Genomic DNA, 27838 nt, shown 5'->3' on the forward strand with positions numbered 1-27838 from the left:
TTAAGAAGTTCTTGCTAATGCAATGAGAGGAATAAAGGGAACAATGAAAAGAAGAAATTAATAAGAGATGACAAGATGGAATTTCAAGAGAGGCTACTCGAGTTCTTTAGTCCAATAATTGCACATCACAACACTTTAGAGGGAAAGAAAACAAAAGTAACTGCATTAAATATGACAAGGGGTTAATATCTAATAAAACAGAAGAGTCAGAATAAACAAATGAGCAAAGGCTGAACAGACAATACATATCTGAAATCTCCAACTTCTGGGATCTCAAATTTATATTTACTTTCACAAAACATAGCTTACTACAATGTCCAGGTAACCTTATGATTCCTTTTTGCTTCAAAATTTTATGATTACTAAAATATGGAAAATTCAAAACATAAAATACTTAAAATAAATCAACTCTGGTTAGTTTTATTCCTAAGCTGAAGACATATGTTTTTAAAAAACTACTGAACTGCTTAAGACTTATGCTATCAGGTCACTCTGAAGTACAACAAAAACCTTCCTGATGAGTTAGAGTAAGTGAAGTGTTTGCCACAACTAAAAATCCTTTCTGTGAACTTCAATGTTAGTTATAAAAGGTCTATAAAAGGTCACTTTAAAAGCGTTCAAGTACTGCTTCAGATTATTTCTGAAAGGAAGTGGCTATGGATGTGAAGAATGGAAAGAAGGATCATGTTTCTTTCCCCCCTTCTTTCTCCTGTATATCCTTTATACTCAGTTTTCCCCGTTTTAACATCTTAGAAAACTGTAGTATTGTACCAGAACCAGACAACTGACATCACTGCAGTCAAGAACATTTCCATCACAAGATTCCTTTTGTTGTCCTTTTACAGTCACTCCTGCTTCCCTGACCTGTCACCCCTTCTTGACTCGTGACAACCACTAGAGTTTGTTCTCCATTTTGGATCCTGTTTCAGCAAATGCAAAAAAATCACTCCATAAGGAAATTGTTTTTCATTATTTCTAAATACTAGAGAATTATTATTTTTAAAAATCTATACATACTGGTCCTTCTACAAGAGATGCGAGCACTTCATCCCATAGCTTCTGGTTCTGTTGATCTTCTCTGATTAGATTTTGTTGTTGAGCTGTTAACTGGAAAGCCTCAACTGCTTCCCCTGAATCAGCCTTGAACATTTTTGAGGCGGTTGGACAGTCATCTAGATTAAGAGTATACACCATCAGAATTACAAGTGGTTCTAAGTAGAACTATGAGGCAAAATGTTAACTGGCACCAATGTTGAGTAAGAAAATAAACTGCATAAAGCAGCATCTATCTACCCCCAGACTTTAGGATAACATGTCTGCTGCTGTTTCTGCTCTGAAACTATTAAGCTATACAAAAAGATTCTACCTCTCTCACCCCCAAAAACTTTTATTTTGCTTTTAGTTTCTTAAGATACTCTCACTGATTCTCTTTATTAGAAAGTATGTTAATGATAAGTGTTCTGCAATTATACCTACCATCTGGACCAGGACTTTTTAAGGTTCCACAGGCCTCCTTCTTTGACTGTCCTTTAGTTTTCTTTCCTTCCTTATCTGAAGGATAACCTGCTGGATACTGATGGGGATAAAGCACAATATTTAAGCTTCACAGTAAAGGTCCTGGTGAGAAAATTTTTAAAAAGAGCAGGGGAGAGGGGAGGGGAGGAGGGAGAATGTCTACACTTTTCCCCAAACTAAAACACTTTCTATACAAGAAATAAAGATTTCAAGAGCAAATAATTCATAGGACAGAAGACTTAAAATTCCAAATTCAGTGTAAAAACATGTGGCCTTGACCCTAAAATATTCCATTTTACAACACAATGATTTTTTCAGGTCTCATAGCTTCAAATCTAAGCAATCATGTCTTCAGACCAAAGGTAAGTTTTGAGGAGTTATAACCAAATGGCTTGAAAAATTTGAGGAAGAGAAGGATGGTAGAATCTAAATCAGAAGGTAAGTAAAATCAACTACAGACAGAGGATAATCTAAAAGATGGGATTATATTAAATTATGGAGTTAATCTAATAAAAAATTGAGGGCCTAATTTTGCATTCCCAAAATTAAGCCTTCTAAAAGGTATTTTACAAGATTTAAAGCCCCTAAATTACTGAATACTAGGTAAAGGTTGGGCTTGAAAGAATAAATTCTATTATTCTTATGTTTCACTGGCTACCTTTTTTTTTTTGCATGCTTTGTGATACTGCTCACATTTAAAGCTTAATAAATTTCACAGTGCTCTGCAGAATATATGGATCTGAAAAATCTTTTGAAAATAAATTTAGCAAACGTTTTAAAATATTTAGTGAGAAAATGAATTATTTTGACAGTTATTTTAGCAATTGATGAGTCTCATTTAAATAATCAATTCTATATGTGACTGTGTGATTGTGAAAACTTTGTTTCTGATGCTCCTTTTAACTAGAGTATGGACAGATGAGTAAAAAATATGTAAAAAATAAATACGGGGAACAAAGGCTAAAATAAATTGGGCAGAAATATTAGTCGTCAATGAGAAGGAGGTGTAAGGGGTATGGTATGTATGAGTTTATTCTTTTCTTTCTTTCTTTTTCTGGAGTGATACAAATGTTCAAAAACAAATGATCATGGTGATGAATATAAACTATGTGGTGATATTGCGAGCCACTGATTGTACACCATGTATGGAATGTTTATAGGTTAAGAATGTTTGTATGTTGTTTCATTAATAAAAATATTTTAAAAAAATCAATTCTATGAGTTAAAAAGAAAACGAAAACAGAGACAGACTTGCACTAGAAGACATACACTCACCTGCGCGGGTGGTCAGACACTTGCCCATAGTTCAGCCCCTACACATGCAATATGGGCAGAGCCAGGGAAAATGGCAAAGCTGGTAGTCTTTATGAGAAGAAGCACAATGGGGAAAGATGGGGGATGAATTCAAATCATGCTCTGAAGTCAGTGTCAGGGAAAAAGTCTAGGCAGTGAAGGGAGAATGCAGCCATACCATCCACTATGCACAGAAAACCAACAGTCTTATATGGTTAACAGCTAAGCAAGGGAGAAAGGGGGGAAAAAGGCAAAGCACTAAAGGTGGTGACAGGGCAGGGAAGAAGCCTTGAGAGGGAAAAGAGAAAAGGGGTGAGGAAAAGTGAGAAGGGTAGAAAGCAGACCACTCTTTTAAAGCCACCTCCACCTCCCCCTTTCCCCTACCAGAGATATATCCCCTGGACCCTCTAGGATAAACTTCCCTTTCAAGGCTTGTGATATCTAAATTTATTCCTTTTCCTCAATGGAAATTTTTCCAAATGGAAGTGGAAATATTTTACTTGTTATCGACAAACTCAGCTTTTCCCAAGTACAACCCTTAGTCCTGGGACATGCTACCTTCTTTTCCTTCTTATACTTGCATGATCTCTTTCCTCACCCCTCACAGTCTACTGACCAATTTTTATGGGATATATCCAATGTTGAAGCATGGGGATAGTACGGATGTGTATATTTTTATGTATATACAAGTAGCCTAGACAAATGTAATCTAACCTGTAAACGTAAACATAATCTCCTTGACCGTTCTATTCCTTCTGAGGTCCAAGGAGCAGGTTCAACATCATCTCTTCTTAAAAGATAGCGCCAAACCAAGAATCCATGGCTTGATGAAATCTCTGGCCAGTATTTCACCACCTAAATTATAACATTTCAGTAACAGTTTGAGATTTAAAATTTAGACTTATGCAAAATATCATCACAGTGATCTAAGCAAATTTGTCAGAACTAAATGCCACTTTAAAAGATACTTTGCTGTGAGTGGCAAATCATGATTATTCACTTCAATACTGTTTTGACTTGATGTCCTATTAGACAGTTTCCTACACAAGTACAGATAGCTATAAATGTGATGTAGTAACATGGTTATTCTCACTGATAGGATTTTGCATAATGGGTAGATAAAGTAAGAGCAGATGCCCCATTTCACCTCCTTCCAAATCAACAATTAATTTTACTGCATTTTAAAAAGTCACAAATTGGTTTGGCATCTTATTTCATAGCTGAACCCTTAGATGTTATTCATCAGCCTGGTGAACTGTTCCTTTTTCAGAGACATAGATACTATACAAAATTTTTCTGATATCTTTAACTGTTGGGGTCTGCAAAATCAAAGCACCTGAATCTGATACAAGTCTAATGTCATATCTTTCAAGAATTAACTCAGCTTTCTGGGCTTGAATTACTGAACAAGGTACAGCTGACCTTATATGAACCCTGTGGATATATTTTTCATCCAAGAAATTTTGAACTTCAAGGAGAAACTCACTTTCCAGAATAACGATACTGAAACATAAGTGAATATACATAGACCTCATCTTGTAATAGAAGCCCATGTAACACCCTTGATCATGCACTGTAAATAACTAGTGCAAATTGTAGCCAATTCCTTCCTATTTCCCCACCATTTGTCAGCCTAAAGTCCCTTCTTTTTCTTTCCAAGGAGAATGAATTTGAGTTCTACACTGATGTGTTTGAAGTACCTTCACCGAGTTCCTCTGAGGCCCTTCACAATAACCGTGTCCCTTCAATGCTTTATCAACATTGTCTGGAATGCTGACAGTCTGGTTGATGAGAACAGCCTTCATTATCGCAACAGATATGGCAAATGATGCCCTTCCCCCTCACCTTTTTTTTGGTTTAAGTGTGTGGTCCAGGAATCGAACCTGGGTCTCCCACATGGAGGGTGAGCCTTCTACCACTGAACCACCTGTGCACCCAATAACCCCCTTTTTTAAAACAAAGACCACAAATCTATTTTTAATATTAAAATGTGTTCTGCTTTGAAAATCTATTTGAATAAAAATCATTCTAAAAAGACACATAAGAATCAATGGCAAGTTATGAAAATGGTGTTATAATACAGAATATATACCTGCAAAAATCTTAACCTAAAATATAAGTCACCCATAGAGACTTCACATAAGCCTTAAAAGAAAAAAAAGTTAGGAACTCATTTTGTACACCTGCTTCATTTCCGAAATAAGTAGAAGTGTGAATTAAGATGGCCTACTCTTTCTTCCAGCCCCCCCCAGGGTAGTTTCCCTGTGGCAACCCTGTCTTAAAAGCCCAGGAAGAATGACTAACAAGATGTCATGCCAGATAGAGCACCTTATAAATGCCATCATATCTGTTGCCTTCTTCAGGAGCATATTTGCTGATCTTCCTCCCTTTAAAACTGCGTATCACTCTGACTGGCTTACCAGCTCTCCAATTCCGAGACTCTGCTCCAATTTTATCATCCAATGGAGCATCACAGTTTAGGGCCAATGCCCTAAAAAATAAAACAAAGTTTTTATACCAAGTAACCATTCTTCAATTATATAATCACACATTAGCTCAATTAAAAGGTGAATTATGCCTTACCTGATGGTTAAGATTCTATGATTCTTTCCATATTATTCCAGATAATAGAATTATGCTTTCCCCCACCAGCAGAGAAGACAAATCAGTTTTCTGATGTCATCCCCAAGCCAGGGGATTGGTTTTCAGATAGCCTGAAGGGTTCTTCTGAAAGTAACAACATCTGTGCCATGCATAATAGAAAACAACTAGAAATACACGGAATTTTCTTTAAATAACATTTATTGAGGGTAGGAAAAATGTTGGAAAACTAAAGCAAGTGTTTTAATAGGTTATTTTTGATAGGGGAGTTAGTTGAGGTGCTGGAATAACGGAGAAAGAAATCCAAAAAAAGAACTGTGTAAGCAAGGTACAAATGACCTTTCTAAATCTACTTTCTATGTTCCAGAAAATAAAACTCTTTAAGAGTTTAGAAGCTATCAAATCCAAGTTCAATATGAGAATATCCTTAAAGGACTTCAGCAAAAAGATCAACTCAAATAAAACATAAGCATCCAAATGCTTGTACACGATAATAAAAGTCTTTGTTTGAGATTACTACATTTTCATGATGCCGTGGACACTGAGCTGGAAGTGGAACCTGATTTGGATGAAACTTCCTCAGTGTGTACACTTGTTTAATAGTAATTAATCAGTGTGCTAGATATTAGAAGACCTTTCTTAGGAGAACTTACTCCTACTGACCAACTAGGACCTGTTTAAGTTAGCATTTTCCCTCTAAGACACCTACTTCCTAACTTAAGGAAAAGAAAACACTGAGAACATGTTATGGTTAAAAAAAGTACACTCTATCTGGTGAAATCAGATATGATACAAAATAGTTTTCAAAATAAAAAGTAAGCCTTAAGACTATTTAACTACCTTCTGAAGAAGAACTTTGACCTCAATTATTTTTAAAATAAATAAACTTACAAGTGCTTCATTTTTAAAAATAACTTTTAGAACTGTGGTTAAGGAATTGGAGCTTATAAGTTATCTATTTTATCTCAAAGGGAGATGTATCAAAACTCGAAGGTAAAAGAAAATATAGCCATTAACTCCATGGTAAGTATTAAGTCTTTTTTATGGAATGCCTATTGAGATACACATACTTAATTTTTTTAAGAGCTATTGGTAATAAGTACTACTTTCACATCACTGAGTGAAATGCTTTAGTGCTCACAAATACTTTCAGCCATATGACTGTCAGCACTTACTGGCACTGTCAACTCACTTTTTTTTTTTTACTGTAAGTTTATCTCTAATATTCATATATCTTTTCAGTGTCCAAAAAGTCATGTAATCCTAAAAAATAGCAAGATATGAAAGAATGAAAGATTCCATAAGTTCAAAAAGCATTAATTCCATTAATGTCAACTCACTTTTGGCTTCAAATAAATATAGAGGCTGTTCAGGTATTTAAAAGGAGTCCAAGAGGAAGAAACTAGGTAAAACAATAGCAATAAGGCTCTTCAATTATTCTATCTGCAGCTAAACCAATTGGTTGCCTCTAACTGCCCTGGATAAAGTTAGGACTGGTTACCCTTGCTCCCCTCTTCAGCTTCTTAAAGTAGAAAAGCTGGGAAGAAACAGGAATAGACCTCTCAGAAGCAAGAAGCAAGTTCTCAAAGAACTTCTTAGCAGAGAAGCAAAAATGAACTGGGCCTTATACTACTTGGAAAGAATATACAATGGGTCAAAGCCTTTCACATCAGTTTTTATGTTAATGAGACCTTTGCCCAAGGGATCTTAGAATCACAAGACACATTTATCATTTTATATACAAACTGACTGAATGTTAAAATCTATATTTTAAGTCACTACTAAACTGTCTTGAGGTAACATTTCTTTTGCACTACCTTTTCTTTAAAGACAAATATTTTTCCTGCTTGTCAGTTATTTTCTAATGAGATTTTAACATATGATAAATGGGAAACACTTCATTAGATTGTTCAAAAACTGAAAAAGAATCTACTATGTACATTACAAGTGCAGGTTAGTTATGAAAGTTTCATTCAAGCAAAATAATTATTAAAGGGAAAGTATAATTTTCAGATTTGATAACTGAAAAAAGTTTTACAAATTCGAGATATGTTTTAATTGACAAAAACACAACAAGATATTTCTAATTCTAACTCCTCTTCAGATCATTTCTCCCAAAGAGATGATTTCTTTCTTTCATTTTTTTTTTTTGGGGGGGGGGAGCAGGGGTGGGGGTGGTGGTACATGGGCTGGGAATTGAACCCAGGTCTCCCGCATGGCAGGTGAGTATTCTACTGCTGAACCACCTGTGCGCCCAAGAGATGCTTTCTTCTTAGGAAGAAAAAGAATAGTAAGGGACTCCTGCCTCAGTAATGTTTTCACCAGCTAATCTGACCTGTCTCCTCTGCTGGTTCAGTAAAATAATCCTACTGTCAGAAATAATATAGAAGGAAGACATGAAAACAAGAGAATTTATGTAACTTCCTATGCAATAAAGTCTTGACCATACTGGTATTCTTTACACAGTTTTCAGAAACTAAGGAGATTCTAAATAAAACTAAGTGATTTAGATTCAAGGAAGTAAATAACTTGCTTTCTACTCAATCAATCCACCAAGCACCCTTTACAGGATACTGTCTTTTTCTACTTTATAAATAATCACAAAATTATCTGCATGACAAAGTATATAGTGTGGTGGCTGCAATCTTTGATTTGGGTTGCTTCATCTATTATTAATATTGGTATTAGCATTGCCTTTATGAAATAAAACATTTCAAAGTTATTAGACTTTCTGCTCCCATGGGAGCTGAAATGTCATTAATGTTTCTATAGAATAAAGGTCAGCACAATGAGCTCTTCTGTAATACCTTAAGGGTATTTAGTTAGTAGAGTGACTTTTGTGACTAAATCACTATTCCTTTTGATTAAGCTTAAGAAATCTTGCTAGTTATAAATCCTAAAAGCTACTTGAGTACAGCTCTGATCAAACTAGGCAACATTTCACTTATGCAGCTACTAAATGTGGATCTGAAACATAACCCTATTTCACATTAACGAAACCCCTCAAAAAAGAAGTTTGTTACTTTAAAAGTGATAAATCTGTGCTGAGTAGAACGTGTCTTTAACTCTGAACTTTGGTATAATAGATAACTCCCTTGCCCTCAAATTTCATTAAAATGTAAAAGTTTCCTTTCCTTCAAAGGAATCAACATATTTTCAAATGCACAGTGCATGTTTCAAGTAAGACTGGGAATTACGCCATTTAATAAATAATGCTGTGAATAAGGAAGTTCGGATTCTTATGAATATCTGTATAATCAATCAGGTTTCAATTTTAGATCTTTAACTCTCAATTTAAGAGTCTCTTCTGCAGTCTAATTACAAATTATAGTCCAATGATCAAACTCTTATACAAAGCCCCGATTCTAAATAGTCAAATTTATTTACAAACTCTAACGAGTACCTGTTCATGTTTGTTAATGTTTGATCAGCCGATGGTGCACCAATTCTTTTATTACCAGCAAGATTTTTACCACCACTCCCAGTATATGTGAATTCATCACCTCGGTCCTGCAAGAGAAGATTTTCTGTATTAAGATACTTAAACCCAAGAATAATTATACAAATTCTGGTTTCAAAGGCAGAACATTTGCTTAGGATGCTATAAGTTGACAAGCTTATTAAAGGTACCTTCCAAAGGAAGGAAGGATTCAAAGGTAATCTAGTGTGTGGTATACCTTCAAGTTGTATTACTTCATCCAAAGCTTCCATTTTAAAGTTATAATTTTCAGCACTTCCAAAGGCGTTTTTTCTCATTTAGTTTGTGTTTAAACAAACAAATAATTTTTGTTTATTTATTTATTTATTGCATGGGCAGGCACCAGGAATCGAACCCAGGTCTCCGGCATGGCAGGCGAGAATTCTGCCACTGAGCCACTGTTGCATTGCAGCCAAATAATTTATTGTTACAAATAAGATCTTATGGGTTGAGAATATTATGCTTCATTTAATTAAATGTTAAGATAAAGTTATCAGTACTAAGCTTCTAGACTCTTTGTAAATAATACCACTTTAATATACTCCATAACTGAATATCCAGCTGCAACTGACACCATACCTAAGTTTGCTGCTAAATCTCGAATTCTGAAATTGACAATTAGGTTTTTTTCCCCATATAAAAAAAGGAATGATTTTAAAATTCTTTCAGGCATCTACTCAATTTCTTCTTTTCCTGATGATCTTATCATTTTTAGCAGTTTGTTTGAATTGGGCTCCAATTAAGATCCTTGCTTATTTAAAAAAAAAATTAGAGACATTAAAGGTTTACAGAAAAATCATGTAAAAAATAGTGTTCTTGGGTGCATGGGTGGTTCAGTGGTAGAATGCTCACCTTCCATGTGGGAGACCTGGATTCGATTTCCATACCTTGCACTCCCCCACCCCAATACAGCATCTCCCCATTGTTGACAGTTTGCATTAGTATGGTACCTTTGTTACAACTGATGAAAGAAAATTAAAATTGTAATGTAAGCTATATAATTATATAATTATAATATAAACCATATAGTTTACATTAGGTGTTTCTTGTTTTTTAAACATAGGCAGGCACCAGGAAATGAACCCTATATTAGGTGTATTTTTGACCCATATACCACCCTTTTAATTTCCAATATTATCGTCCATTTGTTATAACTCATGAAAGAACATTTTAATACTTGTACTAAGATTATAGCTCATCATTTACAATAGGGTTCACTGTTACAGTCTGTTTTATTTTTTAATTTTTATTCTAGGACTGACCCAATATTTCTCCTTTTAACCACATCACATATAATTTAGTGCTATTAATTATACTCACAATAATATGCTGCCATCACCACCACTTTCCAAAAAAAGTGGTTTATTATCAACCTAAATAGAAATTCTGTACAAATTAACATTAAGTCCCCATTCTCTACACCCAATCCAGTCCCCGGATTATCTCAGACTAATTTAGATTTTCATATGAAAAAACACGACCAGCCTAAACTTGTTGTACTTCTTGTGCACGATTCACTAAGTTGTACTTCCATGAGGCAGTAGCCTAAGCAAGGCTGCCACCTGGGAAGAACCTGCATAAAGAAGCTACATTTACAGAAGGGACCTGGTGTTGCTCCAGAGTAATTTAATTTCCCATCTATTTCTCAATCTCTATTCTTCTCCCAGGTTGCTAAAGCAGCCACCTGAACAAGCTGGATGCTCCTGATTCCTGCCATCACCCTTACTGGGTACAACTTAGAAGATTTTCATCTCATTCTTTTCCTTAACTTACCCTCAAGACTGTCAAAAGTAAGTCATCCTAAAGCACACTGGGAATTTCTTAGCTTGTTGTCCAAAGCTGCCTACAATACAGTCTCAATTTCTGTAAGCTTTTACCTCATAAAACTCAATACGCCTCCACAATTGAGTACTACTAACACTACCGATAATACCTACCTAGTACTTACTGTGTACATGGGGTCAGGCTAAGCATTTTACATATGATTAATTCATTTAAGCATCACATCAATCCTATGAAGCAGGTATTCTAAGCCCTATTTTTCTGATAAGGCAGAGGTTCAGTAACTCATCTAAGATTAAGCAGGCATTTAGAGAGGGCACTAGAAACAAACCCAGACAGAATAGTTCCAGAGTTTCTCCTGACCACTGAGTAAACTAGTTCTTAGGACAACGTTAAGAGGCAGATTTCTTTGCAGGCCCTCTTTCTCAAGTGAGATGACCCAAACACAAGGCAATAAAACTAATATTTGACTTTCAAGTTACTAGTCTAAAATATTAAGTAGTTTATCAGCAAGTACTTCATTATGTCCATTCATCTAAACAGAAGATAACTGGCTCCTATTATATCAAATAATTTTCTTTCAAATGAGAAAAGCTTATTAAGGTTTCCCCATCTATTCCTATAGACATTGCTTACCCACAATACAAGAACAAAAAGGTTGAAAATACTTGCAAAATCTGTTAACATCTAACTAAACCTATGTGTTCTAGCCCTAAAAAAACTCTTTATACTATTTAGTAGACTTACAATTAATTACTTAAGACAAGTAATTAATAACTCATTGGTATTTTTCTCCACAAATGTTTAATGTTTAACAAATATATTCAAAAGATAGAAAAAAGGAAGCTAAAATAATATCCCTCCTCAACGTGGTACTCATTTTTAGCTTTGTGATTAGGTTTGAAGTTTTACATATATAAGATGAACTTCTGCTACAGACAATATAAGGTTTGAGTCCCTGTTATGTGTCCATGATTGTTATGACGTCTTTAACAAATTACCTCATTTAATATCAATACCTGTCTCTCTGACCTAAAATGATACTATTTTTTTCTGTTTCACATATAGGGAGACTGAGGTTTACTGGGGTTAAATAATTTGGCCAGGTCACAGACGCAATAAATGTTAGCTCCGAAAACAAATACTATTGGCCAGCTGCTAATAACAAATGCTAAAGAGACTCCATTTCCAGTTAGTTGGCTTTATGGTAGAGACATAAAAATATTCTAAATGCTGACTATAATAACAGTTTAAAATCCTTTGTATTTCTCACCAGACAAAAATACCGCTTCAAAATATCACTGCTAAAAAAGTACTCAAAGAATTAGCCTTAATACTTCCATTTTCAGTTTCCTTGGCCATGTTAATTTAATATAAATGTACTGCCAAATTTGTCCTTCAGGAAGATAGTAAGCTTTTCTACTTTCATCTGAAAATATACTATATCTTCAGGCTCTCTATAGCTGCTAATTCATCATTATAGCATCCTATGCAAACAAGCATAAGAGGAATTACTAATTTACTAAGGAGGAAACAGGGAGACTTTAATTAGGATTATAAAAGACATAATTCAAAATTCCTATGGGAGCCAAGTATCTTTAAGACCCCTTTTCAAAAAAGTCTTGATTTAAAAAATAACCAAATAAATTGCAATTTTCACTAGTCAAGTGATTTTTCCTCAGGACTGAACCATTTAAAAGTATATATTACCTAAAACAACAAATATACTTGTGAACTCAGCTCTGGATAGAAATCTGTAAAATCCTACTGATGATATAAAGAATCTGGTTTTATCTGAGGGACGATATAAGCACTGTGGGAAAATAAATTATTGATTTATATATACGTGTTCCTATTAATTATAAATGAATAAATAGCAGCCACTTTCTCATTAACCCTATTTTCCTATAAAAATATATGTACACTGAACTTACTTTTTCAATGAAGGAATATGTGGCTATAAAAATTGAAAACCAAAATTATACCTGGTTAGCTTCAAACAATGTATTTTACTCCTACGTCTGAATATTTCATTTTATTAGAACTCTCTCTTCTATGTAAACTTCCCTATTAAGCTTAGCAGTGAAGAATAAAATATAAATGGAATACAAATGGAATCTGTCACTTCTGAGATTACTTTATAAAGATTGCAAACGAATTCTATCTTTGGTGGATGTTTTTTTTTCCTCTCTGTCACTTTGACCACTTGCCTTTTCAATAAATGACGCTGGAGTAACTGGACATCCAAAGACCAAAAAAATGAAACTTAACAAATCTCACACCATACACATAAAATAACTCAAATGGATCACAGACTTAAATGTAAAAGTGGGTTTGATTCCCAGCCTATACACTGCCCCAAACAAACAAACAAAATTCTACAAGTGGTGCTGCAATAATGGGATATTCACATGGAAAAAGAATGTAATGTGATCCCTGCCATACAGCAAACACACGTAACAAAAGTAAAATGCAAAACTGTTAGAAAAAAAGTAGAAAAATTTTTGGTATCTAGGGGCCAGCAAAGATTTCTGAGACTTGACACCAAAAGCATGATTCATAAAAGAAAACAGTGATAAAGTTAACGTCATCAAAATTAAAATCTTTTGTTCTGTGAAATACCCTATTATGAGAATGGAAAAAAACTACAGAGCCACAAGCTGGGAGAAAATACCTGCAAACTACATATCTGCTAAAGAGTAAAAAACAAACAACGCAATTAGAAAACGGGCAAAAGGCCTTAAAAGGTATAACACCAAAGAGGCTATATAGATGGCAAATAAGCACATGAATGATGTTTAAATCATTAGCCATTAGGAAAATACAAATTAAAACCATGAGATTTCACTATACACCTATCAGAATGGCTGATAAAAAAATAATGACAATTCTAAATTCTGGCAAAGATACAGAGAAGCTAGATTACTCAAACATTGCTGGTAGGACAGTAAAATATTCAGCCACTCTGGAAAACAGATGGGGCAGTTTGTTAAACTAAACATGCAACTACCAATACGACCCAGCAGTTGTACTCCTGGGCATTTATGTCAGGGAAATGAAGACTTAAATGTTCACACAAAAAGTTGTATAATAATGTGTACAGCAGTTTTATTTATAACAGCCCCAATCTGGAAAGCACCTAGATGTCCTTCACTAGGTGAACATGGTACACATGTGGTACTCCCATACCCTGGATTACCACTGAACAATAAAAAGGAATGAACCACTGATACATTCAACAATCTCCACAGAATCATGCTGAGTGAAAAAGCCAATTCCAAAGGTTACATACTGTATGATTCCATTTATAAAAATTCTTGAAATGACAAAATTATAGGGTAGGGGCAGGAGGAAAGCAGATATGTCTATAAAAGGACAACCTGAGGGATCCTTGTGACAGGAATGTTGAGTATTTTGACTGTATTAATGTAAATATCCTGGTTGTGATACCATACTATAGTTTTGTCAGATGTTACCATTTGAGGGAACTCGGTAAAGAATAAGGGATCTCTCAGTATTATTTCTCACAGTTACATGTAAATCTATAATTATCTGAAAATAAAAAGCTTTTTTACAAATTCTATAGACTATGTATTAACATTAAGACCAGTTATCAAATGTATATATTAATCAAATTGTCAATTAGTGTACCTCATCGCTTGTACAGAACTATTTCAACAAAAAAGTTAGCGCCAAAAAGAAATAGGATTTGATGTATCCTAGACAAAATTTCTGTACTTTACTGGATGATCAAGAAAGGCTCTAAGAACAAGGCTATGTCATGACTTACTACTTCATCTGCAAATCCACCAGCCAGGACAAGAGAATAAGCCCCGTCATTACTCCGACCATGAATTCCACCAACATGGGGCCTATGGACACCTGCTTCGCTCACCTATAACATAAGTAAAAACAGTCTCACATATCTTTGAAAAGTTAGTTAAGCCACATTTACAAAGTGCTTTTACATATATTATTGGATTGTAGTAGCTAGGTTCAGGTGTCAACTTGGCCAAGTGATGGTGCCCAGTTGTTCTGTTGCTGTGGACTTAATAAGGATTTGAATTTCATCTATGGCCAATTACATAGTGACTGGCTAAGGGGAGTGCCATCCACAATGAGTAAGGCTTAAAAGGGGGAGTTACAGGGTACAAAGGCAGTTTAGTGGTAGAATTTCTACCGGCCATGCAGGAGGGGGTTCGATTCCTGGACTGTGTACTTCCCAGGGGAAAAATAAATTCAACAAATGGTGCTGCAATAACGGGACAGTCACATGAAAAAAGAATGAAATGTTACCCCCACCATACAACATATAAAAAAGGGGGGGGGGAGGGAGTAGTCAGAAGCAGCAGCTCAGACCAAGACATTTGGAGATAAAAAAAACACATCCTTTGAAAGCTGCTGGAACCAACAAGCCAAGAAAGAAGCCCAGCAAATGTCACCATGTACCTTCCCAAATTAATAAATTTGTAACTAAATAAGTCTCCTTTATAAAGACCATTCCATTTCTGGTGTATTGCATTCCAGCAGCATTGACAAACTAAGACATGGATTCTAAAACCTCCTAAACAAGAAGTGAGTTTCACCCCGAGCTCAATGCTTTCCTCTCTCACTTTAGCTCTTCTAAAAAAATATCCCTTAGGTACAGAGCTGATAATGACTAAAACTGCTTGTGTCTACAATTCTGAGTTTCAAAGTGACTATTAAATATTCTTCACTTAATGTTTATCAGTACTTTCACCTCACACAGCTAAAACAGAACTTACTCTTATCACTGCTCCAGATCTCTTCTCCCTTCTTAGTTCTTCTCTTTTGAGTATGGCACTATTCTCTAGCCAACTGGCTAAAGTCAGAAATTCAGAAGTCATTTTGCATTTATTTTCCCATATTTCACAAATCCATTTGGTCACAAGTACTGCTAATTCTACCTAGCAAAGCTCTCAATTCCATCTTTTTCTACCTCTACTGCTACAATCTTAGAGTCATTGATACTAATGGTAGACCTTTCTTCACTGCTTCCAGTTTTGCTAATTCAAACCCATTCTATCATCACAAACAGAAATGATCCTTTTAAGAACACATACTTTTCATTTTTAACTTGTAAAACATATCAAATGGTCCTATATTATCAAGGCCAAGCTAAGTATTCCACATTATCCTCTCTCAATCTGGTTCCTATCACTTTCTTAGCCATATCTCAGTTTCTGCTTCAGGAAGCCTAGATATCTGAATCTAAACTATTCAACATTACCCAAATATGCTCCTCATTATCTTGCTTTACTCCTGTTATTCTACTTCAAAGGCCTACTGCTTTTCTCATATCTTCAATTCTGGCTCACTGAAACAACAGTCACTGAGAAAGTATTGTCATTCATCTGTCTGTCATAAAACTGTTCTCAGCAGAGAAAAGGAAGCCAAAACCCAAGTGTACATAGAAGGCTAGGGGGAAAAGGGCATTTTAGAAGTCAGTAAGAACCAGGCAAGGCTTAGTACTTAAGACTCAGTACTTAAGAATGGGGCCATGGGATAGAGAAAAAAGGGGGAAAAAAAGGAGTGCTGGTGGTAGTGGGTAATAGTGGTTTGACTTTGTATGATGAGTTGTTCAACTCCATGTACCTACCCCAAGTCCATGCAGCCAAAGGACTGCCCCTTTGCCATAACCTGAAAAGGTTTGCACAGCTGAAAATGGGGGAATAAGTAAAAGTCTCCACAGTGAATGCTGACTCACCCTTCACTGAGTTCCCACAATATTTACAGCTAGGTTCACCCTCAAACAAGGTTTCTCTGTGAGGAAACTTATTTGTCCAGATACCTTCCCAAGGAAAAGCCGGCTCATCTGTTACCTTAAAGTGAAATCCACAGGCGCTGCCCATAAAGACCAAAGAAAATCAGGTATTTGAGGAAAGCTTATAACATGAAAGGCATAGGCAAATCAACTCCACAAAAAGAAGAATCTCTTATGAAACAAAGTGAGAAGAGAAAAACAAGACACAAGTGTTAACCTCAGATACCATATCCAAATAAGAATGTATCCAATAAGTGGCTATTTGAACAATGAAACAGAAGAGGTCTTATGAGGGGGGAAACTATACATACATACATATATATATAATGCAGGGCTGGTAGAAGGCTTCTAAGATAAAGAGTAAAAACCAAAGGAAAACTAGAGGCCCAGGACAAGCTTCAAAAACTGGGCAATCAGAGCTTCAGAACAAAAGACAGAAAAAAGGGAAGAAATAAGGGAAGCTTCCCAAAGCTGAAGGACCTCAACACCCAGATTTATAAAGGACATTAAGTATATCTGGATCCTAAATGAAGAGACCATCCAAACATCACTCCAGATGTCCACCCCTCCTGCATCATGTTTTTTCCCCTTTGCTAGATAATTCCTACCATAAAACATGCTGTTATAACCCTTCAAAAACAAACAACAAAAGACAAGAACCTCTCAGACCTTTAAATCAGAACTAATGTTTTTCTCTAGTTGCTTTCTCTAAATCTTCTCTTCTCCCTTAAATATATTTCTATTACTTACTCAACACTACTGCTGTATGAAAACCATCTGTCAAAGTTATGACCTTTATGTAGTTAAATCCAATGGTCTTGGGTGACTGACTTAATTTCTCAGCAGTTCTTGAAAGTTGATCACATCTTCGTTTCTGAAATACATTCTTTACTTGGCTTTTTGGACAACTCTTCCGGTTTTCTTCCTAACACACTAGCTATTCCCTCTCAGCCTCTTTTGCTTGTTTTTCCTAATCACCGCTAACTCATGGGGTGTCCCAAGGTTCATGCTTCAGGCCTCTTCTGTTTACACTCTCTCCCTAGAAGATTTTATCTGGTCTTAAGGTTTTAGATACAAGCCCTATTCACACAATGACTACTCTAAATGTTTATCTTTCCTTCCAGACCCCTCTGAGTTCTAGCCTCATTTACCCAAAATCTACTCTGTATCTCCACTTTGATTTATTACTGGTATCTCAAACTTAAACACGATCCCCCAGCCTCATCAATCCGGGTAAAATAAATATGTTATTCCAAATCTTTTCCACTTCCTAAATGGCAACGCCATCTTTCTAATTCCTCAGGCCAAAAATCTCCAATCATCTTAGACTTTCCTGATTCATATATCACATACCCAGTCCATCAGCAAATTCTGTATGCTCCATCTTCAGAATATTTCTAGACTCCTTTCATATTTTAATACAACCGTTTCCTAGTCCAAGTCACCACTTACTCTTGCTTGGTTAGTATAAGATCCTCATAGGTGATTTTTCTAATTCTGATCTTGCTGTCTACTGTTCATTCAGGAGGCCACAAAATAGGTGCCAGAGCAATCCACAAAACCCTCTACTGGAACCTCATTTCATTCAGAATAAAAGACAACTATATATGTAGCACAATAAACCAGACTTAAAACAAATAAACAAAAATCTTAAGATGAAAAGTCTTAGAAAGTAGAAATCCAAGTCCTTCAAGGTTCTATATATGTGGCCTTCTGTAGCCTTCTGACTATCTCCTCTTCACTCATTCCACCTTGGCCATACTGCTTTCCTGATGCACCTTAAGCAATCCAAGTGTGCTTTCAACTCAATCCAGGGTTTTTGTAGTTACTAGTTCATTCCCCTTACATTTATTTTTCCCAGCTAACTGCATTGCTTGATCCTTCATTTCATTTAGGTCTCTGCTCAAAGCTAACCTCATCAGCTTCAGACCTTCTTTTTCATCATATAAGATAAATCACCAGCCCTAGCTTACCCTTTATTTTTCTCTATAGGAATCATCTTGGTTGATTGCTTGAATTCTCTTTTTAGAATTGAAGCTTCATGAGATTCATTTTCACGAAAGCAAGGACTTCTTCTTCACTCTGGAAAGTCCTATACCTAAGCTGGTGCTACAGAGTAGTGGCTAAATAAATAACCCTCACCAGGAACATCATCAAGTTTTGAAACACTGAGGATTAAGAAGATATACTAAAGGTATCTGCTGACAAAGTGTAAGGAAACAGACTGACAATGGTCTTCAACAGCAAAAATGGAAACTGAAAGACAATGAAGAAATGCCCTCAAATTTCTGATAAAAAAATGATTTCTCAAGAACAAGCCCATACTCAACTAAACTAGTCAAATACAAGGGGAGAATATTGGAATTTCAAATTTTGAAATTTCAAATTTTAAAAATTGCAATTCTTGCAAATTTTGAAGTTACTTCCCCTGTACCCTTTTTCTCAAGATGCTTTGGAGGATAAAGAGAATTACGTGGTGGGAGCTCTAAACTAGGAAATAGACAAAGGGGATTTCCAAGAAGGTGATTAAGGTAAAGACAAGGAGGAAACTGGCAGGTGTACAGAATGATTTTGTTTTAGAACAGGAGGCTGGAAAGATTCAAGACTGTTCTTAAAGGGAAAAAAAGTGATAGATTTAACTGTTATGATTGACTACACTGAAAAGGGCTTTCAGAGTCTGGGAATATATTAATGACAGGTACACAAAAAACTAAGCAAACAAAAAGGCAATTAAACATACACTAAGTGGCTTAGCTGGGAAAAACAGATTGATAGTTATAATGTTAATCTTAAGTACTGATTCAGCCTAATTTATGATGCTATTATTGCAAGAATGGGAGGATACAGAGTATGAGTGTTAAATTACATGTTCACCTACCATAGGAGATTAATAAAACTAAAAATTGAAGAGAAAAAAGCATAAACATATTATTTAGAAATGAGGTAAATCCAAAAGAAATAATCAAAATGGTCGTCTCTGAAAAACAGAAAATTGGGGTAAAAAGTGGGGTTTTGTTTTTAAAAAAATAAATCCTACACTAGGTACTTAACTAAGTTATGTGTATGTATTACACTATTTTAATTTCAAAACTGTAGCACCAAGGATATGCAAAATTTAAAGCCTCATTTGTTTAAAGTTTAGATTCCGGCTTACTTTAATGGGAAACTGTTCTACTCAAGAGATTTTCTTTTTCTTTCATGGTAACTCTTCGAAATGATAAAATTAACTCTCTAAAGAAGTTAGGCATAAATATGACTCTAAATGCTTTTAGTGCTTCTTCAAGGAAATAGGATAGGAATTTTATTCTTGGATTAGCTAGTACTTCCTTCTGCCCAATCTTAGCATTTGTTCAGAAGCCACAAAAAAAGCATCCAAAGTGAGGGTTCTTAGAGTTCAATAACACTAAATGAGAAGGTACTGCATGATTTAAAGACAAAATTTTAAACTTCATATATTAAATTCTTGGGAAGAAAACTTTTATAAAGCTTAACAAGAATGGTAACTACTATAACTGTACCAGAGTAGTAAGTGAAAAAGGCATAACTAATGCTTAATTGCAAAACTTATGTTCTTGTCTATTAACATGGTGGGGAAGTCTACCCACTCTAAAGTAAATCTTTCATTGTATCAGTTGACTGTCATTGCTACGAGCTAGGTTAGCCCACTTATAATCAATAGATATTAATATTGCTAAAATCTTTACCCAATTTCCTCCCCCCTCAACTAAGCCAATTTTAAAACATACCTGAACTCTAAATCTCCAGGTTGATCCAACAGGTATCCCTGGAATAGGTCCATAATGATTAGAAGGGACTATTGTACATTCCCTGGTACGACCAACACAAGCCATTCCCTACAAAGCCACAAAACAAGCTGTTTGAGAAATCAGTTAAGTTTAAATTTTAAAGAAAGCCCTTATTTCCCATAAAACATAACTAGACAAGAAATCCAACTATTTATATATATTAAGCATCAGTGATATTAATAAATAACTATATTGTTTAATCTTTTATACCACTACTATTATTGGTATTTAAACATTATGACTTGTGCCAGGAAGAGAAGAAGAATTTCTTCTTTACCCTGCCCCAGTCTCTCCGGCTTTCAGTACTAGCTGATGGCATCTTTGCTTTTTTTTTGCTCATCTTAAGTTTTTCACCAGCCTTTACAACTTCACTGGAATCAGTTTTACAGGATGGGCAATACCTTTAAAAAAAAATTACAAAGGAATATTAATAAAACCATATTAAAGCTAGTAACAGAATATGGCCATTCTAGGAACAAGTTTTAAGATGTAATAAAAAGAGCTTCAGCTGGCATTAAAAGTATTTAACATCTCAAAATATTTACATGGCCAGGTGGGCCAAAAAAGAAAAAATTCTCGTCATTCTTTCAGAAAACCTGAGAACAAATAAACACTACTATAGATCATAGAAAGAGTATCTAGCCCAGCCGGGTGGCAGGCAGGGCCATCCACAAAGGTTCCCAAGAGGAAGTCATATTAAAGTAAAAACCTGAAGGATGAATATCATCCTAAAGTTAAGAAAGGAAGAAAATGTTTCCAAGAAGAAAATGTGTCCTGTGTAAAAGCCCATAGGAATGAAAGAACATGGCTTATTCAAGGAGCTGAAAGATATTCAATCTGGATAGAGTGTAGCATACTACCACAGGAAGGGAGTATGAGACAGCTAGAGCAATCAACTAAATAATACTATGCAGGGCCCAGTAAGGCAAAATAAAACTTCTGGAGCTAAGGAATCACAGATTCCATATTAAGAAGGGATTGGACGAGGACAAAAATGGAGCTGGAGAGCATTTCAAAAGGTGTTGCAATAATCTATACATGCCAATATCAAGTAACCATTGGCTGTAACATTTTAAGTACTTTACTTTGCACTATGTCTCTTTAGAAATCAACTTATGGTGGTTCAAATACATATTTTATATTCAATTCTTAACGTAACAAAGAAAAACCTGATAATCATACCAGTATTCCTCTTCAGGGATCTTATCCAAAGGTGGGTTCAGGCAGTAAATATGATAGGCCATATTACACTCATCACATAGAAGTTGCATGCTGGGTTCCTGTTTTCCACCACATATACGACAGGAGCAAGAATGGCAATTCTTATCTGGGTCACCTCCACACAAGTTACATTCTGGGTCATTTTTCCCTGTTAAGAACAAAATCATAGCAAGTCTAGTTGTAAAGTCACTTTTACAGCTATGAATCTTATAAAGAAAAATCCATGGAAATAGCATATAAGCTTTCTTAACGAAAAGAAAAGAATCATAAAAGGAGTAATCAAGTGTGGGACTTTAAGAATAAATGCCTTGGGTGGGCCACGGTGCCTCACCTGCCATGCTGGAGACCCGGGTTCGATTCCCGGTGCTGCCCATACAAAAAGAGAAAAAAAAGTTTGAATCTTATCCCACACTTAATCAGAATTTGAGGGATGGGGCCCAGACACATGTCAGTGAAAAATTTAATAACCAGTAACCCTAAGTACATTTATACTTTTGCCTTAATTATTTATATTGGTTAGACCCATAGGACCCATAATGTGCACCAACATACCCAAACACCTCAATGAATGCAGCGATGTGCTGTGGGACACCATAATATTTTAAGGGGAACAAATTAACATCTGTCAGACACCATATGAACTACTATCATTAAGTTGTTTGAATCTACTACTTTAAAATGGAATTGATACATGTTTGTTTTGACTTGCAGATGCTGTGAAAAAATTACTGAGACACTAAAGACTCAATGAACTGGAAAATTTGGGAAACTCGAGGCAAGAACTTAGCAAGATGCCTAATTCCATTCAAAGGCATGTAAGTTAACATGTTGGGTCTATAATATCAATTAGACTAGGAAAAAACCAAGTAGATAAATAAGGATATGGAGAAATGAGTAAAATGTGCCCAGAAATAGTTACATAGAACATACTATATGGTTCTTAATTCAAATCTAGATATCTAAGTATTATATCCTCGAAAAATGAGAATGGCTTAGACTGGTAAGGTGGAAGCCTAATTATTGATCTGTTAAAGGTCTTGTCTTGTTCTAATCTTGAAAATTGTGATTAGATTAGGAAGGAGGGATTGTAGGAAGATGGCAGCACAGGAAACTCCAGGAATTGTTGTTCTAACAAAACAACTAATGAACTGGAAGGAACTGTCTGAATTGATTATTTTGAAACTATAGAGTCTGGTGGAACATTGTAGAACATCCAAGGAAGAGCTGGAAGAAGAGGTTGATAACTGCGGTAAACACTAGTGAATTTTACATTCAGTGTAGAGACTATCATCACCGCTCCCTGAGACAGGCAGCAGTGGGATCTGCAGCCCTGGTACCTGGTGCAGCTTGCTGGTGACAGAGTGGCACACAAAGAGCTAGGACTCCCAAATCTGGGGTATGCAGTCTGGTCACTGATCACTGCTTTTGAACAGTTACTTCAGATCACTGACAGAGGCTCTGAGGGTAGCCACTGTTTCCACCCCTCTCAGACAAAAGTAGCAGAGGAACCTTAAACACGGTAGCTTTCCTCTGAACTACAGAAAACAGTTAAAGGGCTGCAGTAACTGGATGAGCATCAAATCAAGAAAAGCTTTAAAAATCATAGGAGAAACTGCTGGCCTCTCCCTGTGTCCTCTTCCCAGACCAGCACAGAACCACCCTGTTCTTCCATGTGGGTCCCTGTCCTTGTACCGGAATAATCTTCATGGGCATACTGGGGTGTCAGTCAATCCAGAAACCATCTGAAAGATTGATCTAGGAAACTCTTCCTAGACATGGCCCTACCCAAATTTGCCCTCCAGGCAGAAGCAGCTTTGGGACAGCCAAAGCAATATAAGAAGTAATTAAGTTAAAACAGCCTAGTGCAAAGGCTTACCTCCTTTAAATTATACAACAGAGCACCCAGAGAGGAAGAAACTCTATTTCTTAAGAAGTTGAAGGCTCATCTGAGTTACAATGAATAGAGGAATTCCCAACGCCACCAGCAAGCACAAGCCCAGGAAAAGGCACAGGTTCAAAAAAGATGGAGAAGGACTGATCTATGTAGAGCCAATTTGCAAAATGGGGAAAGGTATTTTTGTGTGTGTGTTGGTTTGTTTGGTTTTGTTAGCTCTTGGAACTCAAAGAAATCTCTTTCATAACACTAGTCGTGCACAAACTCAAGAACAGACAGCTCAGGGACTAAATCCTATAGTTAACACTTTAAAATATTAAAACATACATTGTGCAACAAAAGATTAGAGGACAAAGAAAGATGAAATAACCCACGCCACAAAACAAAAGAAAAATCCAGTAAACATCAACAAATGTGACTGTGGGCATACAGGATAAAGACCACACAAAACTACTGGAGTTGCAGAGTCTTATAATGCAGAATGTAGGGGATCTGGAGATACACAGAACTAGAGATAGGTGAATGACTACCTAATGAGGATGAATTTAAATATATGGGAATGGATAGAAGTGATGGTAATTCATTAGTGGGTTTTTAAGTAATATTGCCATATTGATGGTAAGAATGATTGAAAGGGATTGTATACAGCCAAGTATTGCACCAATTAACACTACAAATATAAATTCTTACATGAACTACTTCAAAAGTATGAGTCTTGTACAAAGAGTCAACAGTAGAGTGAAAAACTATTATTGCACACTATGGTCTATATTTAACAGGAAGACATCACCAGTACCATTGGAATACTAGGGGTAAATAATGGGTATGAAGGACCAGAGTTAAGGGAAATTTTTTATTTTCTTTTTGGTGAGGGTATTGTTTCTGTTATTTCTCTATTTGGAGTAAGGAAAACTGTCTAAAATTGAAAATGATGATGACTGTACAACTAACTAGGATACCGTGAGACATGGATTGTTTATTTGGACACTTCCAATGGATGGAGGTGGTTGAAGGGCACACTGATTGGGAAGCAGAAAGGCAAACTGTGGTGTATCTGTATGGTGGAATATTGCGGGGCTACAGAAAGGAATGAAGCCATGAGGCAAGCAATGAGGTGAATGAACCTTGAGGACATTATGTTGTCCAAAATAAGCCAGAAACAAAAGGACAAATATCGGACAGTGTCTTTTAGAAAACACTTTTAAGAAAACTGGGGCCTAGATTATAAGCTCTTATACCAATAACATTTATTCCTGAGGTTTAAGTGTTATTTCTAGATCCTGAGATGCACACACACAGCATCTCATACATATACACACGCACACAGCATCACACAGAGCATCCCCCCACACACCCCCCGCATCTCGCGCACACCCACCCCCCCGCATCTCTAATACACCCACACCCCCCCGCATCTCTAATACACCCACACCCCCCCCGCATCTCTAATACACCCACACCCCCCCCGCATCTCTAATACACCCACACCCCCCCGCATCTCTAATACACCCACACCCCCCCGCATCTCTAATACACCCACACCCCCCCCGCATCTCTAATACACCCACACCCCCCCCGCATCTCTAATACACCCACACCCCCCCGCATCTCTAATACACCCACACCCCCCCCGCATCTCTAATACACCCACACCCCCCCGCATCTCTAATACACCCACACCCCCCCGCATCTCTAATACACCCACACCCCCCCCGCATCTCTAATACACCCACACCCCCCCCGCATCTCTAATACACCCACACCCCCCCGCATCTCTAATACACCCACACACCCCCCGCATCTCTAATACACCCACACCCCCCCGCATCTCTAATACACCCACACCCCCCCATCTCTAATACACCCACACATCCCCGCATCTCTAATACACCCACACCCCGCATCTCTAATACACCCACACCCCGCATCTCTAATACACACACACACCCCATCTCTAATACACACACACACCATCTCTAATACACACACACACACACCCCATCTCATACACACACACACACACCATCTCATATATATACACACACCATCTCATATATATACATACAGCACCTCATATATATACATACAGTATCTCATATATATATACAGCATCTCATATATATACAGCATCTCATATATATATACAGCATCTCATATATATATATACAGCATCTCATATATATATATATACACAGCATCTCTATATATACAGCATCTCATATATATATATAACATTGTATTTCCCTGGACTTTGGGTACCTGTGTGACACCTAAGAGTCAGAGGTGGAGTTCTACAGCTCTGAAAGTCAGCATTGCTACATACAACAACTATTCAAGATACCCAAAAAGAGATCAGGCTTCAATAAGAGAAAAGGAAAGAAGCCCACATGGTTGGGACTAAATCAGAATGAAGGGTAAAGGATGATAGTGTCTGTATTCTACAACTTCCCCTACTGTATGAGAACAAAGGAAGAAAACTTTATTTTGTCCAAAACCAAAATTTTCTGTAGCACACAACCTAATTCAATCAGTCTGGATAGCTCATTTAAACAATCCAAATATATGGAGCCCAGAACGGAAACAGGGGTTGTAATTCTGTATGGCTTAATGTAATACCTGGATACATCCTAGAGTATGTTGGGCAGGTAATTAAAAAATATTAACAAAGTCTCTTGAGGAAATGGAGAAAAATATTAGCAAAGTTTCTTGAGGAAATGGGAGAAAAGAAAAATACTGGAGTAGAAGACCACAATAAATGAAATGAAAAATTCCCTAGCAGGTATTCAAAAGTAGAATGGAGCAAGCAAAAGAAAAATAAGCGAATTCAGAGATAAGATATTTGAAATGAGTCAAGCTGAAGAGCAGAAAGAAAAAATAATATTAATAAAAGGGAATAAAAAATAAAGATAAAAATAAGACCTGTGGAACACCATTAAGTATACCAATATATGCATTATGGAAGTGCTAGAGAAGAACGGGGAAGAAGGACTATTCAAAGAAATAATTACAGAAAACTCCCCCCAAGTAAAAGATATGAACATTCACATTCAAGAAGTCTAAGAAACCCCAAAAGGATAAACTTAAAGAGAGCCATACCCAGACATATAATAGTCAAATTGCTGAATATAACGGACAAGGAGAGGTCTGAAAGCTGCAAAAGAAAAACAATCTGCTAAGTACAAGGCAGTGTCCAATAAAATTAACTTCTAATTTCTCAATGGAAATCATGGAGACAAGAAGGCAGTGGCAGGAAATATTTAAAGTGTTGAAAGAAAACAATTCCCAAGGAAGAATTTTACATCCTGCCAGACTGCCCTTCAAAAATGAGGGAGTGATTAAGATATCTGCAGATAAATAACAGCTCGTCACCATTAGACCTGCCCAACAAGCAATGCTAAAGAGGGTTGTTTAGAATGAAAGGAAAGTGGGTAAAAGTGACCAAAAAACCAAAAATCTTTGATAAAGGTTATCATGGGCATCTATAGATGCCTATCATATTGGCATCTATAAATGTTAGTACTTATTGTATAGAATTTCTTGATATTTAAATTCCACTTTTTACTCATTACAAGTTAAAAAAATGTAAAGCATAAGAAGTTATGACAAATCAATGGTTTGGGAAATACAATGCATGAAGATATAATTTTAATCCCCCTATCCCATATTAATGACAGCCCCTTCCAACATGAAAAAGTTAGACTTGGCATAACCCAAATACCCCTAGAGTGGGAGAAAGACCAAAGGTGATGGTGGAGTTATACAGAGAAGGTCAGGGATAAGAAAGGAGCATGAGTCCTGAATCATTATACTGATTTTTTTTTAGCCTCTAGTACCTTAGAGCAGCTATATAAAAACCTAAAATTGCAGAATTGTAACCCATACCAAACTCAAATTGTTGCAATGTACTTTGAAATTTATTGCTTTTATGTATATATGTTATTTAAAAAGAAGGTGGAATATAACAGAGAAGATAGGATTTAACAAATGATTATAACTGCTGAATCATTATATTGGTATTTGTTGGTCTCCAGTATCTTGGAGCAGCTAGAAGAAAAAACAAAAAATTGTGGAACTGTAACCCATACCAAACTTTAAAATCTGCTCTTTAACTACATGTTAAAATGTACTTGGAAATGTATTGCTTTTTGTATATATATGTATTTCAAAAAAAGATAATTTTAACAAGAACAAACAAAAAGGTGGGCAGACAGGAGGTATAGGAACATATTTTACATGTGTGCTATTGAAGTTATGTTGATATTAAACCAAACATGACTGCTATACAGTTAGAATGTGAAACTTTAGCCCCAAAGTAACCACAAAGAAAATATATGAAAAATATACAGAGAGAAATAAGGGACTCAAAATAGTACAATAAAGAAAAGACAATAGATAAGAAAACAGGTATTAATAGAAGAACCGAGGGAAAGAAGTAAGACATACAAATACTATGTAGCAAAATG

At 36.0% G+C, this 27838-nt stretch overlaps 1 protein-coding gene across 5 annotated transcripts in view; it reads right to left on the reverse strand.

Annotated features, from left to right (window-relative positions):
- Nucleotides 1-27838, reverse strand: part of UHRF2 (ubiquitin like with PHD and ring finger domains 2) — a 134066-nt gene that overhangs the window by 33040 nt on the left and 73188 nt on the right. For all 5 annotated transcript variants that reach the window (XR_013170460.1, XR_013170457.1, XR_013170459.1 and 2 more), the window contains exons 6-14: nt 21443-21629; nt 20538-20661; nt 20201-20308; nt 14460-14564; nt 8813-8919; nt 5137-5299; nt 3523-3663; nt 1477-1573; nt 1018-1172 (exon numbers count right to left, since the gene is read on the reverse strand). Coding sequence is in view for 1 of the 5 variants with exons in the window: in XM_077148215.1 (XP_077004330.1) it covers nt 1018-1172; nt 1477-1573; nt 3523-3663; nt 5137-5299; nt 8813-8919; nt 14460-14564; nt 20201-20308; nt 20538-20661; nt 21443-21629 (1187 nt within the window). In the remaining 4 variants the exon portion in view is untranslated. The remainder of the gene's footprint in view (nt 1-1017; nt 1173-1476; nt 1574-3522; nt 3664-5136; nt 5300-8812; nt 8920-14459; nt 14565-20200; nt 20309-20537; nt 20662-21442; nt 21630-27838) is intronic.

This window comes from Tamandua tetradactyla, chromosome 2 (assembly GCF_023851605.1).
Source record: "Tamandua tetradactyla isolate mTamTet1 chromosome 2, mTamTet1.pri, whole genome shotgun sequence".
Lineage (NCBI taxonomy): Eukaryota > Metazoa > Chordata > Mammalia > Pilosa > Myrmecophagidae > Tamandua > Tamandua tetradactyla.